The sequence below is a fragment of the Microcaecilia unicolor genome, chromosome 7 (genome assembly GCF_901765095.1).
Source record: "Microcaecilia unicolor chromosome 7, aMicUni1.1, whole genome shotgun sequence".
Taxonomy (NCBI): Eukaryota; Metazoa; Chordata; class Amphibia; order Gymnophiona; family Siphonopidae; genus Microcaecilia; species Microcaecilia unicolor.
The window spans coordinates 304,008,657-304,024,820 of NC_044037.1; the positions used below are offsets into that span (position 1 = coordinate 304,008,657).

General features: G+C 48.1%; 1 protein-coding gene across 1 annotated transcript in view; it reads right to left on the bottom strand.

The window, feature by feature from the left end:
• Window positions 1-1,166: 1,166 nt before the first annotated feature.
• The window catches only part of LOC115473983 (sterol 26-hydroxylase, mitochondrial-like), a 71,756-nt gene continuing 56,758 nt past the window's right edge, over window positions 1,167-16,164 (bottom strand). Inside the window, exons 7-9 of the mRNA XM_030209225.1 lie at window positions 13,257-13,338; window positions 9,770-9,970; window positions 1,167-1,692 (exon numbers count right to left, since the gene is read on the bottom strand). Coding sequence (XP_030065085.1) covers window positions 1,564-1,692; window positions 9,770-9,970; window positions 13,257-13,338 — 412 coding nt within the window. The 3' untranslated portion in view covers window positions 1,167-1,563. The remainder of the gene's footprint in view (window positions 1,693-9,769; window positions 9,971-13,256; window positions 13,339-16,164) is intronic.

The following is a 16,164-nucleotide window of genomic DNA, read 5'->3' on the forward strand; positions in this document are numbered from 1 at the left end:
ACACTCTGGAACTCATTCCCACAGGGGCAGCGGCGTAGCAAGGGCAGGGTGGAGGGGGCGGTCCGCCCCGGGTGCACGCCGCTGAAGGGGTGCAGAGAGCAGCTGCATGCCTGTCAGCTCCCCTGTTTCCCTGCTCCCTCTGCCCCGGAACAGGTTACTTCCTGTTCCGGGGCAGAGGGAGCAGGGAGCCAGCGGAGCCAAGAGCTGCACCGCTGCTCCCAGCGGCCAAGAATACACCCGGGGGGGGGGGGGGGGTGCGCATCGGCGATCCGCCCCGGGTGGCAGCCGACCTAGGAATGTCACTGCACAGGGGCAAGGCCAGTGGTTCCCAAACTGTTATCATATTTCTATTAATGAATATTCTACTGTGCTCTATGGATGCAATATGGATGATCTTGGAGAGAGAAGATGGTCATCTACAGACCTCCAACACAAATGTAAAATCTGAACAAAATCTAGTCATACATATCCAAAGGCTGGGTATGAAAGGTGAGTTACTGTTACTGGGAGATTTCAACTTGCAGGATGCAAAGAAGCAGAGAAATAGTGGTGTCTTTCACAGTGCTCTCCTCAGGCAGATGGTGACAGGACTCACCAGTGAAACCTTCAAATAAAAATATTCAAATCGTGACCATCACCTCAGGAATAGCACACCCAGTCCTTCCACTGCTAGACACCTTGTTTAAATAAAGATGGGCTTTTGTTTGTGTGGTGACTCTACAGGATGTGAAGAACACTAGTCTTGAGCATTTTTATTTTGGGTGACGGCCCTTGCCCCAGAGCCTACTTTCAAATAGGGCTAGACATTTTGTGAAATAACACAAACCCCTGCAAAAAGACACCCAAAACCTATACTGAAAACTTACCACAACATAACATCCCTAACCCATCTATGAAAAGACAGTGCTAGAAATAATACAGTGGGACATAGAGAAGTGTTTCCCTAGGTGGAAATAGATTACCCAAATTGGCTTCACCCTCTCTTCTGCCCATTTCTCCTGTCTGCATGGTCACTTTTCGTTTCCCTGAAACCTTCTCCCTCCTGCACTGGCGAATGGATTCACAGTCAGCCTTCTGCCAGCGTCGGGGCCTCTCCTCAGGCGCGTCCCGCCTACTCTAAGCAACTTCCTGTTTTCCGCAGAGGTGGGACGCGCCTGAGAAGAGGCCCCGACGCTGGCAGAAGGCTGACTGTGAAAATCGCTGGTGCCGGAGGGAGAACGCTTTGGGAAGTAAAAGTGACCTTGCGGACGGGAGAGCGCGGGCAGAAGAGATAGGAAAAAGATTAAAGACTCAGGAGGGAGCAGAAAAAAATATTTATTGGGTTGAGCTGCATAGGCGCCATTTTTTCTATACAGCTGTTTAGGGGAGTGACCACTCCCCCTGCGCCCCGCCTAGCTAAGCCACTGCTCCTACATTGAGTAATGCAACAGGACTTCCAATAGCTGGATTGTCATCTTTCTCCCTGGATGTAGGGGGTGATGTCCGTCACGCAGGAGGAGGACTTTGGATCATACAATACACTGCTCTGTCTTGGGCTTATAGGTGGAGACCTCTTAGAATGGATTACTGCTCAACGTCTCGTCTTTCTATGAACTGGAGGTTGATGGGTTTGTTGGGTATCAGGACAATCCGTGACATAGGTTTCACATCCTTAATCTGTGGGTCCGGCTTCATTTCAAACATCTGGATTATCTGTTGACAGGAAATGGAGAGAATGGCATTAGAAAACTAATTACTACTGTGTGACTAGGGCACTGGCTGAGACTATAGAACACCAGGGGTGCACTGGATGGTGGAATGGGTGGAGAAAGAGAGAGAGGAGATGCAGGATGGAAGGAGGAGACGCACACACAGGCAGATGACCAAAAGCCCCATGCTGCTCCAAACAGCGCTCTAAAATAGCGCTGGAACAGCGCAGGGCGCTATTAGATCTATGATCAGAGATAATGCATGCAAATTTAAGCAGCGCAATTATCTCTGATTATGGGGTAGAAGTGCAGGAGAATTGTGCCTGAGGATGCACTCAGCACAATCCTCCCATACTTGTTTGACAGGTCTGGGCTGGAGACCAATGAAAAGAGAAGGACGCCCATCTTTAAATCGGAAGATGGACGTCCTCAACTGCCCTGTTGCAGGGACAGCCAAATTTCAAGGGGGTGTTGGAGGTATAGCGATGGGGCAATTGAGGACTTCCAAAATATGGACGTTTCTGCAATGGGCAGTTGAGGTTCTGCAATGGGTAGTTGAGGACGTCCAAAATTTGGACGTCCTTAACTGTCCATTGCAGAAATGTCCAAAATGTGGACGTTTTCGACTGCCCTGTCACAGAAATGTCCAAATTTTGGACGTCCTCAACAGCCCTCACTGGCAGGTTTGCTGTAGGGGGGAATGGGGGCCTGCCAGCATGCAAATGTATGCTGGACAGGGCTCACCATTCTTCCCCAATGATCTGCAAACCCTAATGCCAGCTCGGAGCTGGAGTAGGGTTTGCCGTAGCCAGCGACACAATCTATGGCGCGCTGGTTGCTGATCATTGGGGATGAATGCGTTAAGCGCTGATTAGCATGCATTTGCATGCTACTTGTGCTAAGAGCCCTCGAGCGCGTTGTTTCACGCTCTCGAGGGCTCTGATCAAGGGGCGGTAGCAAACACTGGCGCTAGTATGGCGCTAACAGCCTCTAGCGCCGGCGTTTGCTTTTGATCATCGGCCTGACAGAGAGGAGCTGCTGGATGGTAAGTGGTAGAAAGAGTGAGGTTAGATGGGGGGGAGGGAAAGAGAGGAAAGAGTTAGTGAAAGACTGGAGAATAAGAGGAAGGAGAATGAGGGAAAGCGATTGTAAAGCTGTAGGTAGATGTGTTAAGACGGAGATACTGGATAAAATGAAAGAATAAAATCTAAATACAAGAAAGCTGAAAAGAACAGATTATTGTTGGACAAGAGACACTGGGATCAACACAATTAGAAAAATTAAGTGGCCAGACAGCAAAGGTAGATTGTTCAGCGCTGCGTGCTTCTGGTAGCGCTATATAAATGCTAATAGTAGTAGTATTTAGTAAAGTGGTGTTGTAGCCAGTGGCGTTCCTAGGGGGGCTGGCACCTGGGGCGGATCGCTGATTCGCCCCGCCCTCCCCGATGCAGCGCGGACCTCCCCCCCCGGCGAAAGGACACCCTCGCGAAGGAACACCCCCCCCCCACCGGGTGCACGCCACCGGGGGGGGGGGGGGTGCCGCGCGCGCCTGCCCTTCCGTTGTTCCATGCTTCTTCTCTGCCCCGGAACAGGAAGTAACCTGTTCCGGGGCAGAGAAGAAGCATGGAACAGCGGAGGGCAGGCGCGCGTGGCACCCCCCCGGCGGTGTGCACCTGGGGCGGACCGCCCCCACCGCCCCCCCCCCCCTAGGAACGCCACTGGTTGTAGCCGTGTTAGTCCACTTTTAAAGGTAATAAATAGAAATAAATCAAAACGGAGAACAGAAAATAAGATGAGACCCTTTTTTATTGGACTAACTTAATACAGTTTTGATTAGCTTTTTTAAAGGTAACTCTCCTTCTTCAGATCGGAAACAAGCTTATTTCCGAAGGGTTACCTTCAAAAGCTAATCAAAAAATGTATGAAGTTAGTCTAATAAAAAAAGGTCTCATCTTATTTTCTCTGTTTTATTTCTATTACCATTTTTTATTTAGAATTTATTTATTTATTTATTTATTTATTTATTGCATTTGTATCCCACCTTATCCCACCTCTTTGCAGGCTCAAAGTGGCTCACAATACATCATGAGTAGTGGAAAAGTGTTAGTATCATAAACCTTTAGTATTGCATGATCTTGTCAGTATGATGATAAAAACAAAGTGGTAGCATACAAGCAGATTATAAGAAACAGTTCTGAGATTAAATAGGCGAGTTGTGTAGTGTAGGTTCACTTGGGTAGGTCTTTTTGGTATGCTCTTTCGAAGAGCTGGGTCTTCAGTAGTATGCGGAAGTTCGTTCTTTTCGTAGGTCGATTTCAAGTTGCGCGGCAGTGCGTTCCATAACTGTGTGCTCAAGTAGGTGAAGTTTGACGCGTGCATTAGTTTGTATTTCATTCCTTTACAACTGGGGAAGTGCAGATCGAGGAATGTGCGGGATGATCTTCTGGCATTCCTAGGTGGTAAGTCTATTAGGTCAGACATGTAAGCTGGTGCGTCTCCATCAGGGGCGTAGCCAGACAGCAGATTTTGGGTGGGCCTAGGCAAGAAGTGGGTGGGCATCAAGTGTTCTCCCCCTCCCACCAAAAAAAGATCTCAGCTGGTGGGAAAATGCTTCTCTCCACCTTGGCAGTCTGCAGCAGGCAAGTGCTGAAAACTGAGCATGCGCAGTTGCCAGTATCATGGAGAGCAGCATTTTCGTTACCATCAGGGGGACCTCTTCAGCTGGTAGAGCTTGGGATCCCCACCAGCTACCGCTAAACATGTGCTAATGTTGGGTGGGCCTGAGCCCTAAGTGGGTGGGCCCTAGCCCACCCAGGCCCACCTGTGGCTACGCCACTGGTCTCCATGGATAATTTTGTGAACTAGTAAACATATTTTGAACGTGAATCGTTCCTTAAGTGGAAGCCAGTGTAAATTTTCTCGTAAGGGCTTGGCACTTTCAAATTTAGGTTTGCCAAATATGAGTCTAGCTGCACTTTAAAGGGTAATAAATAAGAAAAAAAATTGAAAATAAGATGATACCTTATTGGACTAAATACATTTCTTGACTGCTCAGTGTGCTGCTGCGGCTAGGAAAGCGAATAGAATGTTGGGTGTTATTAGGAAGGGTATGGAGTCCAGGTGTGCGGATGTTATAATGCCGTTGTATCGCTCCATGGTGCGACCGCACCTGGAGTATTGTGTTCAGTACTGGTCTCCGTATCTCAAAAAAGATATAGTAGAATTGGAAAAGGTACAGCGAAGGGCGACGAAAATGATAGTGGGGATGGGACGACTTTCCTATGAAGAGAGGCTGAGAAGGCTAGGGCTTTTCAGCTTGGAGAAGAGACGGCTGAGGGGAGATATGATAGAAGTGTATAAAATAATGAGTGGAATGGATCGGGTGGATGTGAAGCGACTGTTCACGCTATCCAAAAATACTAGGACTAGAGGGCATGAGTTGAAGCTACAGTGTGGTAAATTTAAAACGAATCGGAGAAAATTTTTCTTCACCCAACGTGTAATTAGACTCTGGAATTCGTTTCCGGAGAACGTGGTACGGGCGGTTAGCTTGACGGAGTTTAAAAAGGGGTTAGATAGATTCCTAAAGGACAAGTCCATAGACCGCTATTAAATGGACTTGGAAAAATTCCGCATTTTTAGGTATAACTTGTCTGGAATGTTTTTACGTTTGGGGAGCGTGCCAGGTGCCCTTGACCTGGATTGGCCACTGTCGGTGACAGGATGCTGGGCTAGATGGACCTTTGGTCTTTCCCAGTATGGCACTACTTATGTACTTATGTACTAGCTTTCCAGCTTTCGGAGACTAAAGCCTCATTCCTCAGGTTTTGGCCTTTGAAAGCTGGTCAAAAATTGTATTCTTAGTCCAATAAAAAAGGTATCACCTAATTTCCCATTTGTGTTTTATTTGAAGTGACTGAAAAATGCCGGTTTTTGAAATTTACATCTGCTCTCTTTATATTTTGTGCATGAGTCACTGCTTATTTTTCCCAGGGTGTTGCATTTTATGCAGAGTCAGACTTCTTGGGGGGGGAGGGGTTCAATTTAATTCTTGAATACATATTTCTATTTTTAGTTTGATTATTCTATATTTGGTGAGAGTCTGCCTGTGTTCTGCATCTGTGAAAGAGACGGGGGGGGGGGGGGGGGGGGGGAGGTTCTTTGTTAACACTGAACATCTGTGTAGGATCAATCCATGCAAATCAGGCTTGTCTAGTTTTCCAATACATGAATTGACTTTCTGATACCCACTGCCTTTTCCTAGGTAGGCCCTTGTTGTGAGACTCCTGGAAGTTACTGCTGTTATGGTATGGTAGAATTGCTTTATAGGTTCTGAGTGATAATTGTAGGGTTATTTATTACTTCACAATGGGTTTGGTACTGGATTTTGGATTCGGATTTAGCTTGCACTTTTTCCAGCTGTAGCTCAATGTGAGTTACATTCAAGTACAGTAGGTATTTTCCTGTCCCTGGAGAGCTCTCAAGGAGTGACAGTGGCATTTGTAGCCTGGAGCAGTGGTGTAGCCACAGGTGGGCCTAGGTGGGCCGGGCCCACCCAATTAGGGCTCAGGCTCACCCAACAGCAGCACACGTATTAGCGGTAGCAGGTGGGGATCCCAAGCTCCGCCAGCTGAAGACTTCCCCCTGAGGGTAATGAAAACGCCATTCTCCAGGATACCAGTACCTGCACATGCTCAGTTTTCAGCGTGTGCCTGCTGCAGACTGCTAAAGTGGAAAGAAGTGTTTTCCCGCCAGCTGAGATTTTTTTTTTTTGGTCGTAGGTGAAGGGGGGCCCACCCACTTCTTGCCTAGGCCCACCCAAAATCTGTTGTCTGGCTACGCCCCTGCCCTGGAGTCCCTGGTTCTTAGACTGCTGCTTGAAACATTAGGTACAGCTAATACAGTTAAAACATGTTTGGTAACTAGAGCTGTACTGAATAGCATTATTTTAGTAATTCGGCCAGATATGATTAGTGAAAAATATTATCCGGCCAAATACAAATACCAAATATGAATAATAGGCATCAGTAGCGTAGCAAGATCGGCTGCCACCCTGCGTCCGTCCCCCCAGGGTGCAGCACGACACCCCTCCCTCCCCGGTGCATCAAGCCCCCCCCTGGCGCAATGACACCCCCCTCCCCGGCGCTTCAAGCCCCCCCCCCCCCCGGGTGCATTCTTGGCTGCTGGAGGGTGCAGAGAGCAGCCGCGCACCTGTCGGCTCCACTGGCTCCCTGCTCCGGGGCAGAGGGAAGTAACCTGTTCCGGGGCAGAGGGAGCAGGGATCCAGCGGAGCTGACAGGCGCGCGGCTGCTCTCTGCACCCTCCAGCAGCGTGCACCCGGGCGGACCGCCCCCACCGCCCCGCCCTTCCTACGCCACTGATAGGCATTCAGCTTTAACTTAATAAATAATAAAAGAAGCAATGTGAAATCAGATATCAAGTGCTTATTTCAGTAAGATTTAGCTCAGTAGAGCCCCAGGTTATTTGTATTCGGATTGAAATCACTATTCAGCCGAATACGAATAATGTATTCAGGGCAGAATCAAGCATATATGAATATTCCAGTACAGACCTATTGGTAACTCAACCATAAACTAAAGGCCAGCAGATCTGAAGCCTGGTGGCCAGTTGGCAACCTACCAAAAAACTTGATAGGTAAATCGTTTAATGGATGCCATTAACCACAGGAGTTTTGATACAATGCTGCTGAACATGGGGCCCAACTGGAAGATGCTGGACTGAGGTTCTAGGGCTGACTGGGAGCCACGCGTCAAAGTGCCTGCATGTATTTCCAGAATACTGCAAAGATTATTCTATTTAATATATAGCTTTGGTGCATTATTTTGATTTTTTTGCACATAATTCCTGGAGTGTATTCAGTCTGCATATTCCCATCAGTAACAGAGGTACTGTGGGGAAGAGGGCGAGAAAGCTGGTGCAGCTGTATCAGAACCATACAGTCAGGGATTCCTTCCTTGCTGTGTTCAAAAGTGCCCTAGTCCCTTTCCTGCAGCATAGGTAATTATTTATTTATTTTGTTGCATTTGTATCCCACATTTTCCGACCTTTTTGCAGGCTCAATGTGGCTTACATGGCAGGGGCGTATCTGCGTGGGGCCTCAGGGGCCTGGGCCCCCGCAGATTTCGCCCTGGACCCCCCTACCGCTGCCAACCCTCCCCCTCCGTTGCTCGCCTACCTTCGCTGGCGGGGGACCCCAACCCCCGCCAGCCGAGGTCCGCGTCCTCCTGCCGCTGCCGGCTGCCTTTAAAAGAATTCCGTCAGCTGGCGGGGGACCCCCAACCCCCGCCAGCCAAGCCGAGGTCCTTTCATTTTTCCACTGAAGCTTCATTCTGTTTCTGAGTCTGACGTCCTGCACGTACAACGTGCAGCGACGTCAGACTCAAAAGAAACTTTCGTCGGCGCCAGCTTCAGTGGAAAAATGAAAGGACCGCGGCTTGGCTGGCGGGGGTTGGGGGTCCCCCGCCAGCTGACGGAATTCTTTTAAAGGCAGCCGGCAGCGGCAGGAGGACGCGGACCTCGGCTGGCGGGGGTTGGGGTCCCCCGCCAGCGAAGGTAGGCGAGCAACGGAGGGGGAGGGTTCGCAATGGCAGCGGCTGGGGGGAGGGGGATCGGCAATGGCAGCGGCGGCGGCGGGGGGGGGCTATAATGTGCCCCCTCACTCTGGCCCTGGCCCCCCCTACCGCCGCAGTTCAGATACGCCCCTGTTACATGGTACTGTAATCGGCGTTAACCGATTTCGGTATGAACAAACACAAGTTGTGATTAATATCAAGGTGATATTATGGTAGAGTGAGATACATGTATGGTAAAAGACAATTGGGGAGAACTTAGAGAGGGAAAGGAAGAGTTAGGATATGTCCGTTACGATCTTTGGTTAAGTTGTATCGCAGGTATTGCCCCCAACCCAAGGATTTTAATTTACTGTGTCCTACCTAGCCCCACTCTATACCCCACCAAGCCCTGCCTGCTTCAGCCTCCCCAAAACAGCAGAGTCACTGACCGTCTATGTTCCTTTGGGTGCTGCTGAGGCAGTGTTGACAGCCCTTAGGACAAGAAAGCCTCAGCCATGGCTTAACCTATTCGCCAAGTTCACATTAGTTGGACAGAACTATGGTTTCTGGCCACTGCCCTAGGACTGTTGTAATGATTGCGATGAGCTGAGAGGGAGAAAGATAAAACGAGGGAATAAACCCCAGGAATTCTGCTTATGACCCGGAAGCTCAAAAGTGGCAGGAGGAAACAGCCAGGCCCCTCCCCCCCAATATATAATTTAATAAACATGCTTCTGATATGCAGATCGAGTGTTGTGAGGAAGTCCTAACAGTGGATCAGAGAAGCAGCTCAAGCACAGGTGGGCCTGGGTGGGCTGTGGCCTACCCAATTTGGGTTCTGGTCCACCCAAAATTCCATCTCCTTAGTGTGGCTGGTGGGGATCCCCAGGCCCCGCCAGCCAAAGACCTCCTTCCTGCCAAATAGGTGGCCGCCAGCACTGTCCTGAGCTGCTGCTGCCAGCCACAGGGCCCTCCGCATGAGCGAAATTGAGCATAGGCGGAGGCCAGTATCTGGCAGCAGCGGTTCGGGGACAGGGTTGGCGGCTACCTAAGAACTAAGCTAGTTTGGCAGGTAGGTCTTCGGCTGGTGGGGTTTGAGGATCCCCACAACACAGGTATTTCATTTACTTTGGGTGAGAGGGAGGTGGGAGGTGGAAGTTATATTTGGGTATTCCTTTGGAAGGGGGGGGGGGGCGGGGCGGTTACAGCGGCCATGAAATTTGTTTGGCCCACCCACTTTGATCTCGGGCCTGCGCTAAATTGACTGTCTGGCTATGCTACTGAGCTCAAGACCAATGGTTGAGGCTAGACAGTGCTCCAGAGATGGCAAGAAGCTCGGAGATTCTGCTGTATTCAATGAACTGCATATCTGGTAAATCTGAAGGCTCGTGTGTACAGACATTCGAAAGAGGTTCCAGTTCAGGTCTCTTGCTATGAGTTTACTGAGAAGTGCTTAGGCTGGGGAGGGGGAAAGTTTATGGAGACAGCAGGTTCATCTCTCTCACTCACCCTACAGAGTGCCAGGTGCATCTCCAGCTCAGCAATCCGGCGCCCAACGCAGGCACGCACGCCATAACCAAAGGGGATAGAGCTGAAGGGATGGTGCTTCATACCGACATCACGCAACCAGCGCTGGGGCAGGAACTTGTTTGGCTGTGGGAAGTTGGTCTCATCTCGAGACATGGCGTAATGGCAAAGCACAAGCAGGGACTGTAGCACAGAAAACAGAGAAAGTGGAGATCAGGAGTGGAAAACTATATTTAGATTAATGAGCTTTATGTGACAGTGCAACCCAGATGGTGACCTTGAAACAATCCCCAAATCCCTGAAGCTAGATAACAGTTATTAGATTGATAAGCAGCGTATCACCTGTGCACTCAGCCTAGTTGGGGAGGGGGAGGGGGGTTCATAGGATTGAAACTCTTAAGTACATAAGTAATGCCATACTGGGAAAAGACCAAGGGTCCATAGAGCCCAGCATCCTGTCCACGACAGCGGCCAATCCAGGCCAAGGGCACCTGGCAAGCTTCCCAACGTACAAACATTCTATACGTGTTATTCCCGGAATTGTGGATTTTTCCCAAGTCCATTTAGTAGCAGTTTATGGACTTGTTCTTTAGGAAACCGTCTAACCCCTTTTTAAACTCTGCTAAGCTAATGGCCTTCACCATGTTCTCCGACAACGAATTCCAGAGTTTAATTATGCGTTGGGTGAAGAAATATTTTCTCCGATTTGTTTTAAATTTACTACACTGTAGTTTCATCGCATGTCCCCTAGTCCTAGTATTTTTGGAAAGCGTGAACAGACGCTTCACATCCACCTGTTCCACTCCACTCAATATTTTAAATACCTCTATCATGTCTCCCCTCAGCTGTCTCTTCTCCAAGCTGAAAAGCCCTAGCCTCCTTAGTCCTTCTCCATAGGGAAGTCGTCTCATCCCCACTATCATTTTAGTCACCCTTCGCCGCACCTTTTCCAATTCTACTATATCTTTCTTGAGATGCGGCGACCAGAATTGAACACAATACTCAAGGTGCGGTCGCACCATGGAGCGATACAACGGCATTATAACATCCTCACACCTGTTTTCCATACCTTTCCTAATAATACCCAACATTCTATTCGCTTTCCTAGCCGCAGCAGCACACTGAGCAGAAGGTTTCAGCGTATTATCGACGACGACACTCATCTTCTTTCTTTCACTTTGCATTTAAATAATAATGATAAGCATTGCTTTTTTAACAGGATAAAAGGTGCAGTACTCATACAGTGTCAACCTTAGGGCGTAGGGTATCTATGGGTCCGCCCCTATAGTAGCCACACCCACATGGTGGCCACACCCCGTGGAGGCATGCTTCATGTTTATTTATTGTTTGTTACCCTGCTCATAGGTAGGACCTTCTGAGTTGCCTACAAATGTAGTACAGGAGATAAACAGAGTGGAGTTGAACGGGTAGATGTGAAGCGTCTGTTCACGCTTTCCAAAAATACTAGGACTAGGGGGCATGCAATGAAGCTACAATGTAGTAAATTTAAAACGAATATGAGAAACATTTTCTTCACTCAACGTGTAATTAAACTCTGGAATTCATTGCCAGAGAATGTGGTAAAGGCGGTTAGCTTAGCGGAGTTTAAAAAAGGTTTGGACGGCTTCCTAAAGGAAAAGTCCATAGACCGTTATTAAATGGACTTGGGGAAAACCCACTATTTCTGGGATAAGCAGTATAGAATGTTTTTGTACTTTTTTGGGATCTTGCCAGGTATTTGTGACCTGGATTGGCCACTGTTGGAAACAGGATGCTGGGCTTGATGGACCTTTGATCTTACCCAGTATGGCAATACTTATGTACTTATGAAAGTGTCCCTTGTCACCAACAATGCAACATATAAAAAGGCAGGCACTGCAAATATTATAACAGTCTCTAGAATACCAACACATCTCTTACTGGGAAACAGAACAAACAGAATTTTCTACACAGAAATGAGGTATCAGCAGAATATGTAACTTTGGTCATGGAGATTACACAGCCTTAAAACACCAATATACATCGGAAGTAAACTCATTTGCTGCTATGACGTAGCAAAGAGCTCAGCTGGGATTGAATTACTGGTATAAAAAGGAAATCTAACTGGTGGATTAAGGTCATTCAGAGAGAGGCTGAACTGGTCTTGGTTCTGTCTTCTTTGGATGCAGAGGGACTAAAAGCAGGACTGGTCCAGATGGCTTCGATGACCTGGAACTGTCTGGTAGTTCATACTACACCTTTCAGACTCAAATGCTAGGCATAGCCACAGGTGGGCAGGCAGATCGTTAATGGCTGCAGGGTACCATGGTCAGTCGTGTTTAGACTAATACTTCCAGATCCAGAACATGCATTTGTGGCCCATAGAGCAGAGACTGGTAAGTGCCACCTTAAAAAAAAAAAATATATTCCCTACCGTTTTAAGGAAGTGTAATAATGTGTGCCTGCAGCCCACATGAACTAGAAAAGCTGTACCTGGAAAGTGGCTGCCTTTCAACCCAAAGATCACAGGTTCAAGGCTGGCTTGTACATGACTGGAGAAATATGCTGAGAGACGTTTAGCAAGGTATGTAATGGGACGAGGGGTGGTATTTGGAAGGCAGAGAAAAAAAGGTGCCATGTGCACCAGCTGAAAAAAAGCCCCGATGATAAGTAGACAGCTGGAACCCATGTGTGCCCCTGACGCAGGCGGTTTCAACCATAGTAACATAGTAGATGACGGCAGAAAAAGACCTGCATGGTCCATCCAGTCTGCCCAAGACAAACTCATATGTGTATACCTTACCTTGAATTTGTACCTGTCCTTTTCAGGGCACAGACCATATAAGTCTGCCCAGCAGTATTTCCCGCCTCCCAACCACCAGTCCCGCCTCCCCTCACCGGCTCTGGTACAGACCGTACAAGTCTGCCCTCCCCTATCCTTGCCTCCCAACCACCACCCCCTCTTCCCCCCAACTGCTCCGCCACCCAATTTCAGCTAAGCTTCTGAGGATCCATTCCTTCTGCACAGGATTCCTCTATGCATATCCCACGCATGTTTGAACTCTGTTACCGTTTTCATCTCCACCACCTCCCGCGGGAGGGCATTCCAAGCGTCCACCACCCTCTCCGTGAAGAAATACTTCCTGACATCTTTCCTGAGTCTGCCCCCCTTCAATCTCATTTCATGTCCTCTCGTTCTACCGCCTTCCCATCTCCGAAAAAGACCCATGTCGGGTCTGATCAATAAAGTACAGTTGTGACGCCCCCCCCACTCTTGAAGGCTCCTTTGGCTACTCGCAATGGCAACGATTCGCACGTGCTGCCTGCGCCCAGCTCTGGGGCCTTCCCTCTGCCACGTGCAACACCAGTAATTGCGAAGCGAAGCCAGCGCTGGGCAGACTTCTACGGTATTATTTACACAGCATTTCATCCACCGTTGCTGACACCAACTGCGCTGTATATCCACGGATCCATATAGGCACCCACTCACCTCCTTGGGAAAGCGGTAATCTCCAACCACTATTTGCTTCTCTGTGACAACTCTGGCGTTAGCTGGAACAACAGGGTAGAGCCTGGGAATGAATGAAAAGACTGTGAGAGGCTGGGGATACAGGTGACAGGCTGACACATGGGACACAGATGGCGTGTCACTCATAACCAGGGCTTTTTTTTGAGGGGGCACTTGGGGGTACTGAGTACCGGCACCTTTTCCACTGTCTGCTAAACTTGACCCATGGTTCTCGTATTTTAATGAAAGAGCTCAGGTTCTACATACAAATTCTGCCTTGTCGTAGATTCTATGACTGGTTGCAGGGGTCCTGGCTATTGTAGGGTGGGTCCCTCAATGATCACTCCACCCCTGACCGGCACCTTTTTTGCTAGACAAAATGCACTGCTCATAATAAAGGAACAATGATGTTCACTGTTGGAAATCACATGTACAGACAGCCTGACAATCACAGGTGGAGGAGACATATGGGATACAGAGAGCTTGGCACTCACTGGTGAAGGAAGCACATGGGACACAGTACATTGCAGCCACTGGTAGAGGAGGCACAGAGGACACAGACAGTGTGGCAGTCACTGGTGGAGGAAAGGGGAAATGGGACTTGATATACCGCCTTTCTATGGTTTTTGCAACTACATTCAAAGAGGTTTACATATATTCAGGTACTTATTTTGTACCAGGGGCAATGGAGGGTTAAGTGACTTGCCCAGAGTCACAAGGAGCTGCAGTGGGAATCGAACTCAGTTCCCCAGGATCAAAGTCCTCCACTCATTCCACCAATAAGAGCCAACCTCATCAGTGATGTCACAATGGCTTGATTGCCCAATACTTGGCTCACTTCTGATATTGTGATGTCATAAGGGAAAGGGGGAAAGGGAAATGGGACTTGATATACTGCCTTTCTGAGGTTTTTGCAAGGTTTACATATATTCAGGTACTTATTTTGTACCAGGGGCAATGGAGGGTTAAGTGACTTGCCCAGAGTCACAAGGAGCTGCAGTGGGAATTGAACCCAGTTCCCCAGGATCAAAGTCCACTGCACTAACCACTAGGCTACTCCTCCACTCCCAGAGTGCATGGCATTCACTGGTGGAGGAGGCAAACAGGACATAGAGAGTGACAGTCACTGATGGTGGAAGCACATGGGACACAGTACATTGCAGTCATTGGTGGAGGAGGCACATGGGACACAGAGAACATGGCAGTTATTTATGGAGGAGGCAAAAGGGCACAAAGATTGTGGCAGTGGATGGTGGAGGTGGCACATTGTTCATGGCCCCATATCAGTCACTGGTGAAGGAGAAGCACAGGACACAGGCAACGTGGCAGTCACTGGTGAAGCAGACATATGAAACAGACAGTGTAGTGGTCATTGATGATGGATACAGGACACAGCTAGCATGGCAGGGATGTACCTTATGCTGCAATGACTGTGTTCTCCCCAATGGAATAAACAGGTTACAGCTCTTCAGACTGGGAAAGAGACAACTCAGAGGGAATGTGATAGAAGTCTACAGAATCATGGATGGGGTGGAATGGGTGAATAGGGAATGGTTATTTACCCTTTCAAACAGTACCAAGAGGAAGATATTCTCCATGAAACAAATAAGTAGCACATATAAAAGAAAGATAATTTTTCCCTCAGTGCTCAGTAAACTATGGAATTTGTTGCCAGTGGATGTGGTAAAAGCAGGTAGCATAGCTGAGTTTAAAAAGGGTTTAGATAAGTTCCTGAAGGAAAAAAGGCTGAGGAAAGCCATCAAGAACAGCAAGAAAGACTGGATCTGTTCCCCGAGACCCTGCCAGGTACTTGTGACGGATTAGCCACTCTCAGAGACAGGATGCTGGGCTTGATCCTGGATCTTTGGTCCAACCCAGTATGCCATTTTGTACATTCTTAAGGTGCCCTTTTACTAAAGTACAATAGATTCCCAAATTCCAGTCCACTAATTGCATGGCTTATGTGGTAACATCTGGGGACATTCTCAGGATCAGCCCATGCAGTTACCACAATAAGTAGAATGACAGAGAGCGTGGAAGCACCTACCGTCCTGTATTTAAGTGACAGTGCCTGGTAACCCTCTCCAAGAGATACTACACGAGCCTTCTCCGGAGTAGCCCCCACACTCTGGAATGCATTTCCACTTAACACAAGACTACCTCTACTTCAGGAAGCAGGTGAAAGCTTGGCTTTTCAACCAAGCCTTTAATGGAAGAAGTAACTAACTTGTTAGTCTCACTCACACACACAAGGATTGACTCGGGCTGCACATACTGCAGCGGGACATGTTTATCCACTCCTACCCTAGCTGAGATAATATTTAACCATCTCTCTGACCTCACGTGCAACTTTCTTTAAATTACTCCCTTTATTTTCTAACTCCTCTTACCTTTCTATATCTTCGCCTGTACCCTACACTATCTATCAAAATGTTTTATTGTGTATTGTGTTTGCATCGTAATGTAACATACTATGCCATACTTTGTCTTGTTATTTGAATATTTTACTGCTGTAAATTGTCTATTGCTTATGTTTGATTTATTTCTACTGTACACCACCTTGAGTGAATTTCTTCAAAAAGGCAAAAAAAAAAAAAATCCAAATGAATAAATAAACTTACTGTACACCAACTGTATGGCACAGCCAACGTACCTTCCTCACCCACAGCCTTCCCATTTCTCATCCCCTTCTAGGATATGCAGTGAGTACATGAATTATTACGTGCTGTCATGCCAGTGGGAACTGTTACCCCGGCTGTGAACTAAATTACCTCATGCTAATTCATGCAGTACCTGCTCATCACACTTGAGTAAAACAAACACTAAGACTCTGTAACAACTACTCTCAACCCAGAGCTGTACCGTAGACTCTCATTAATGAGTTCCTCCT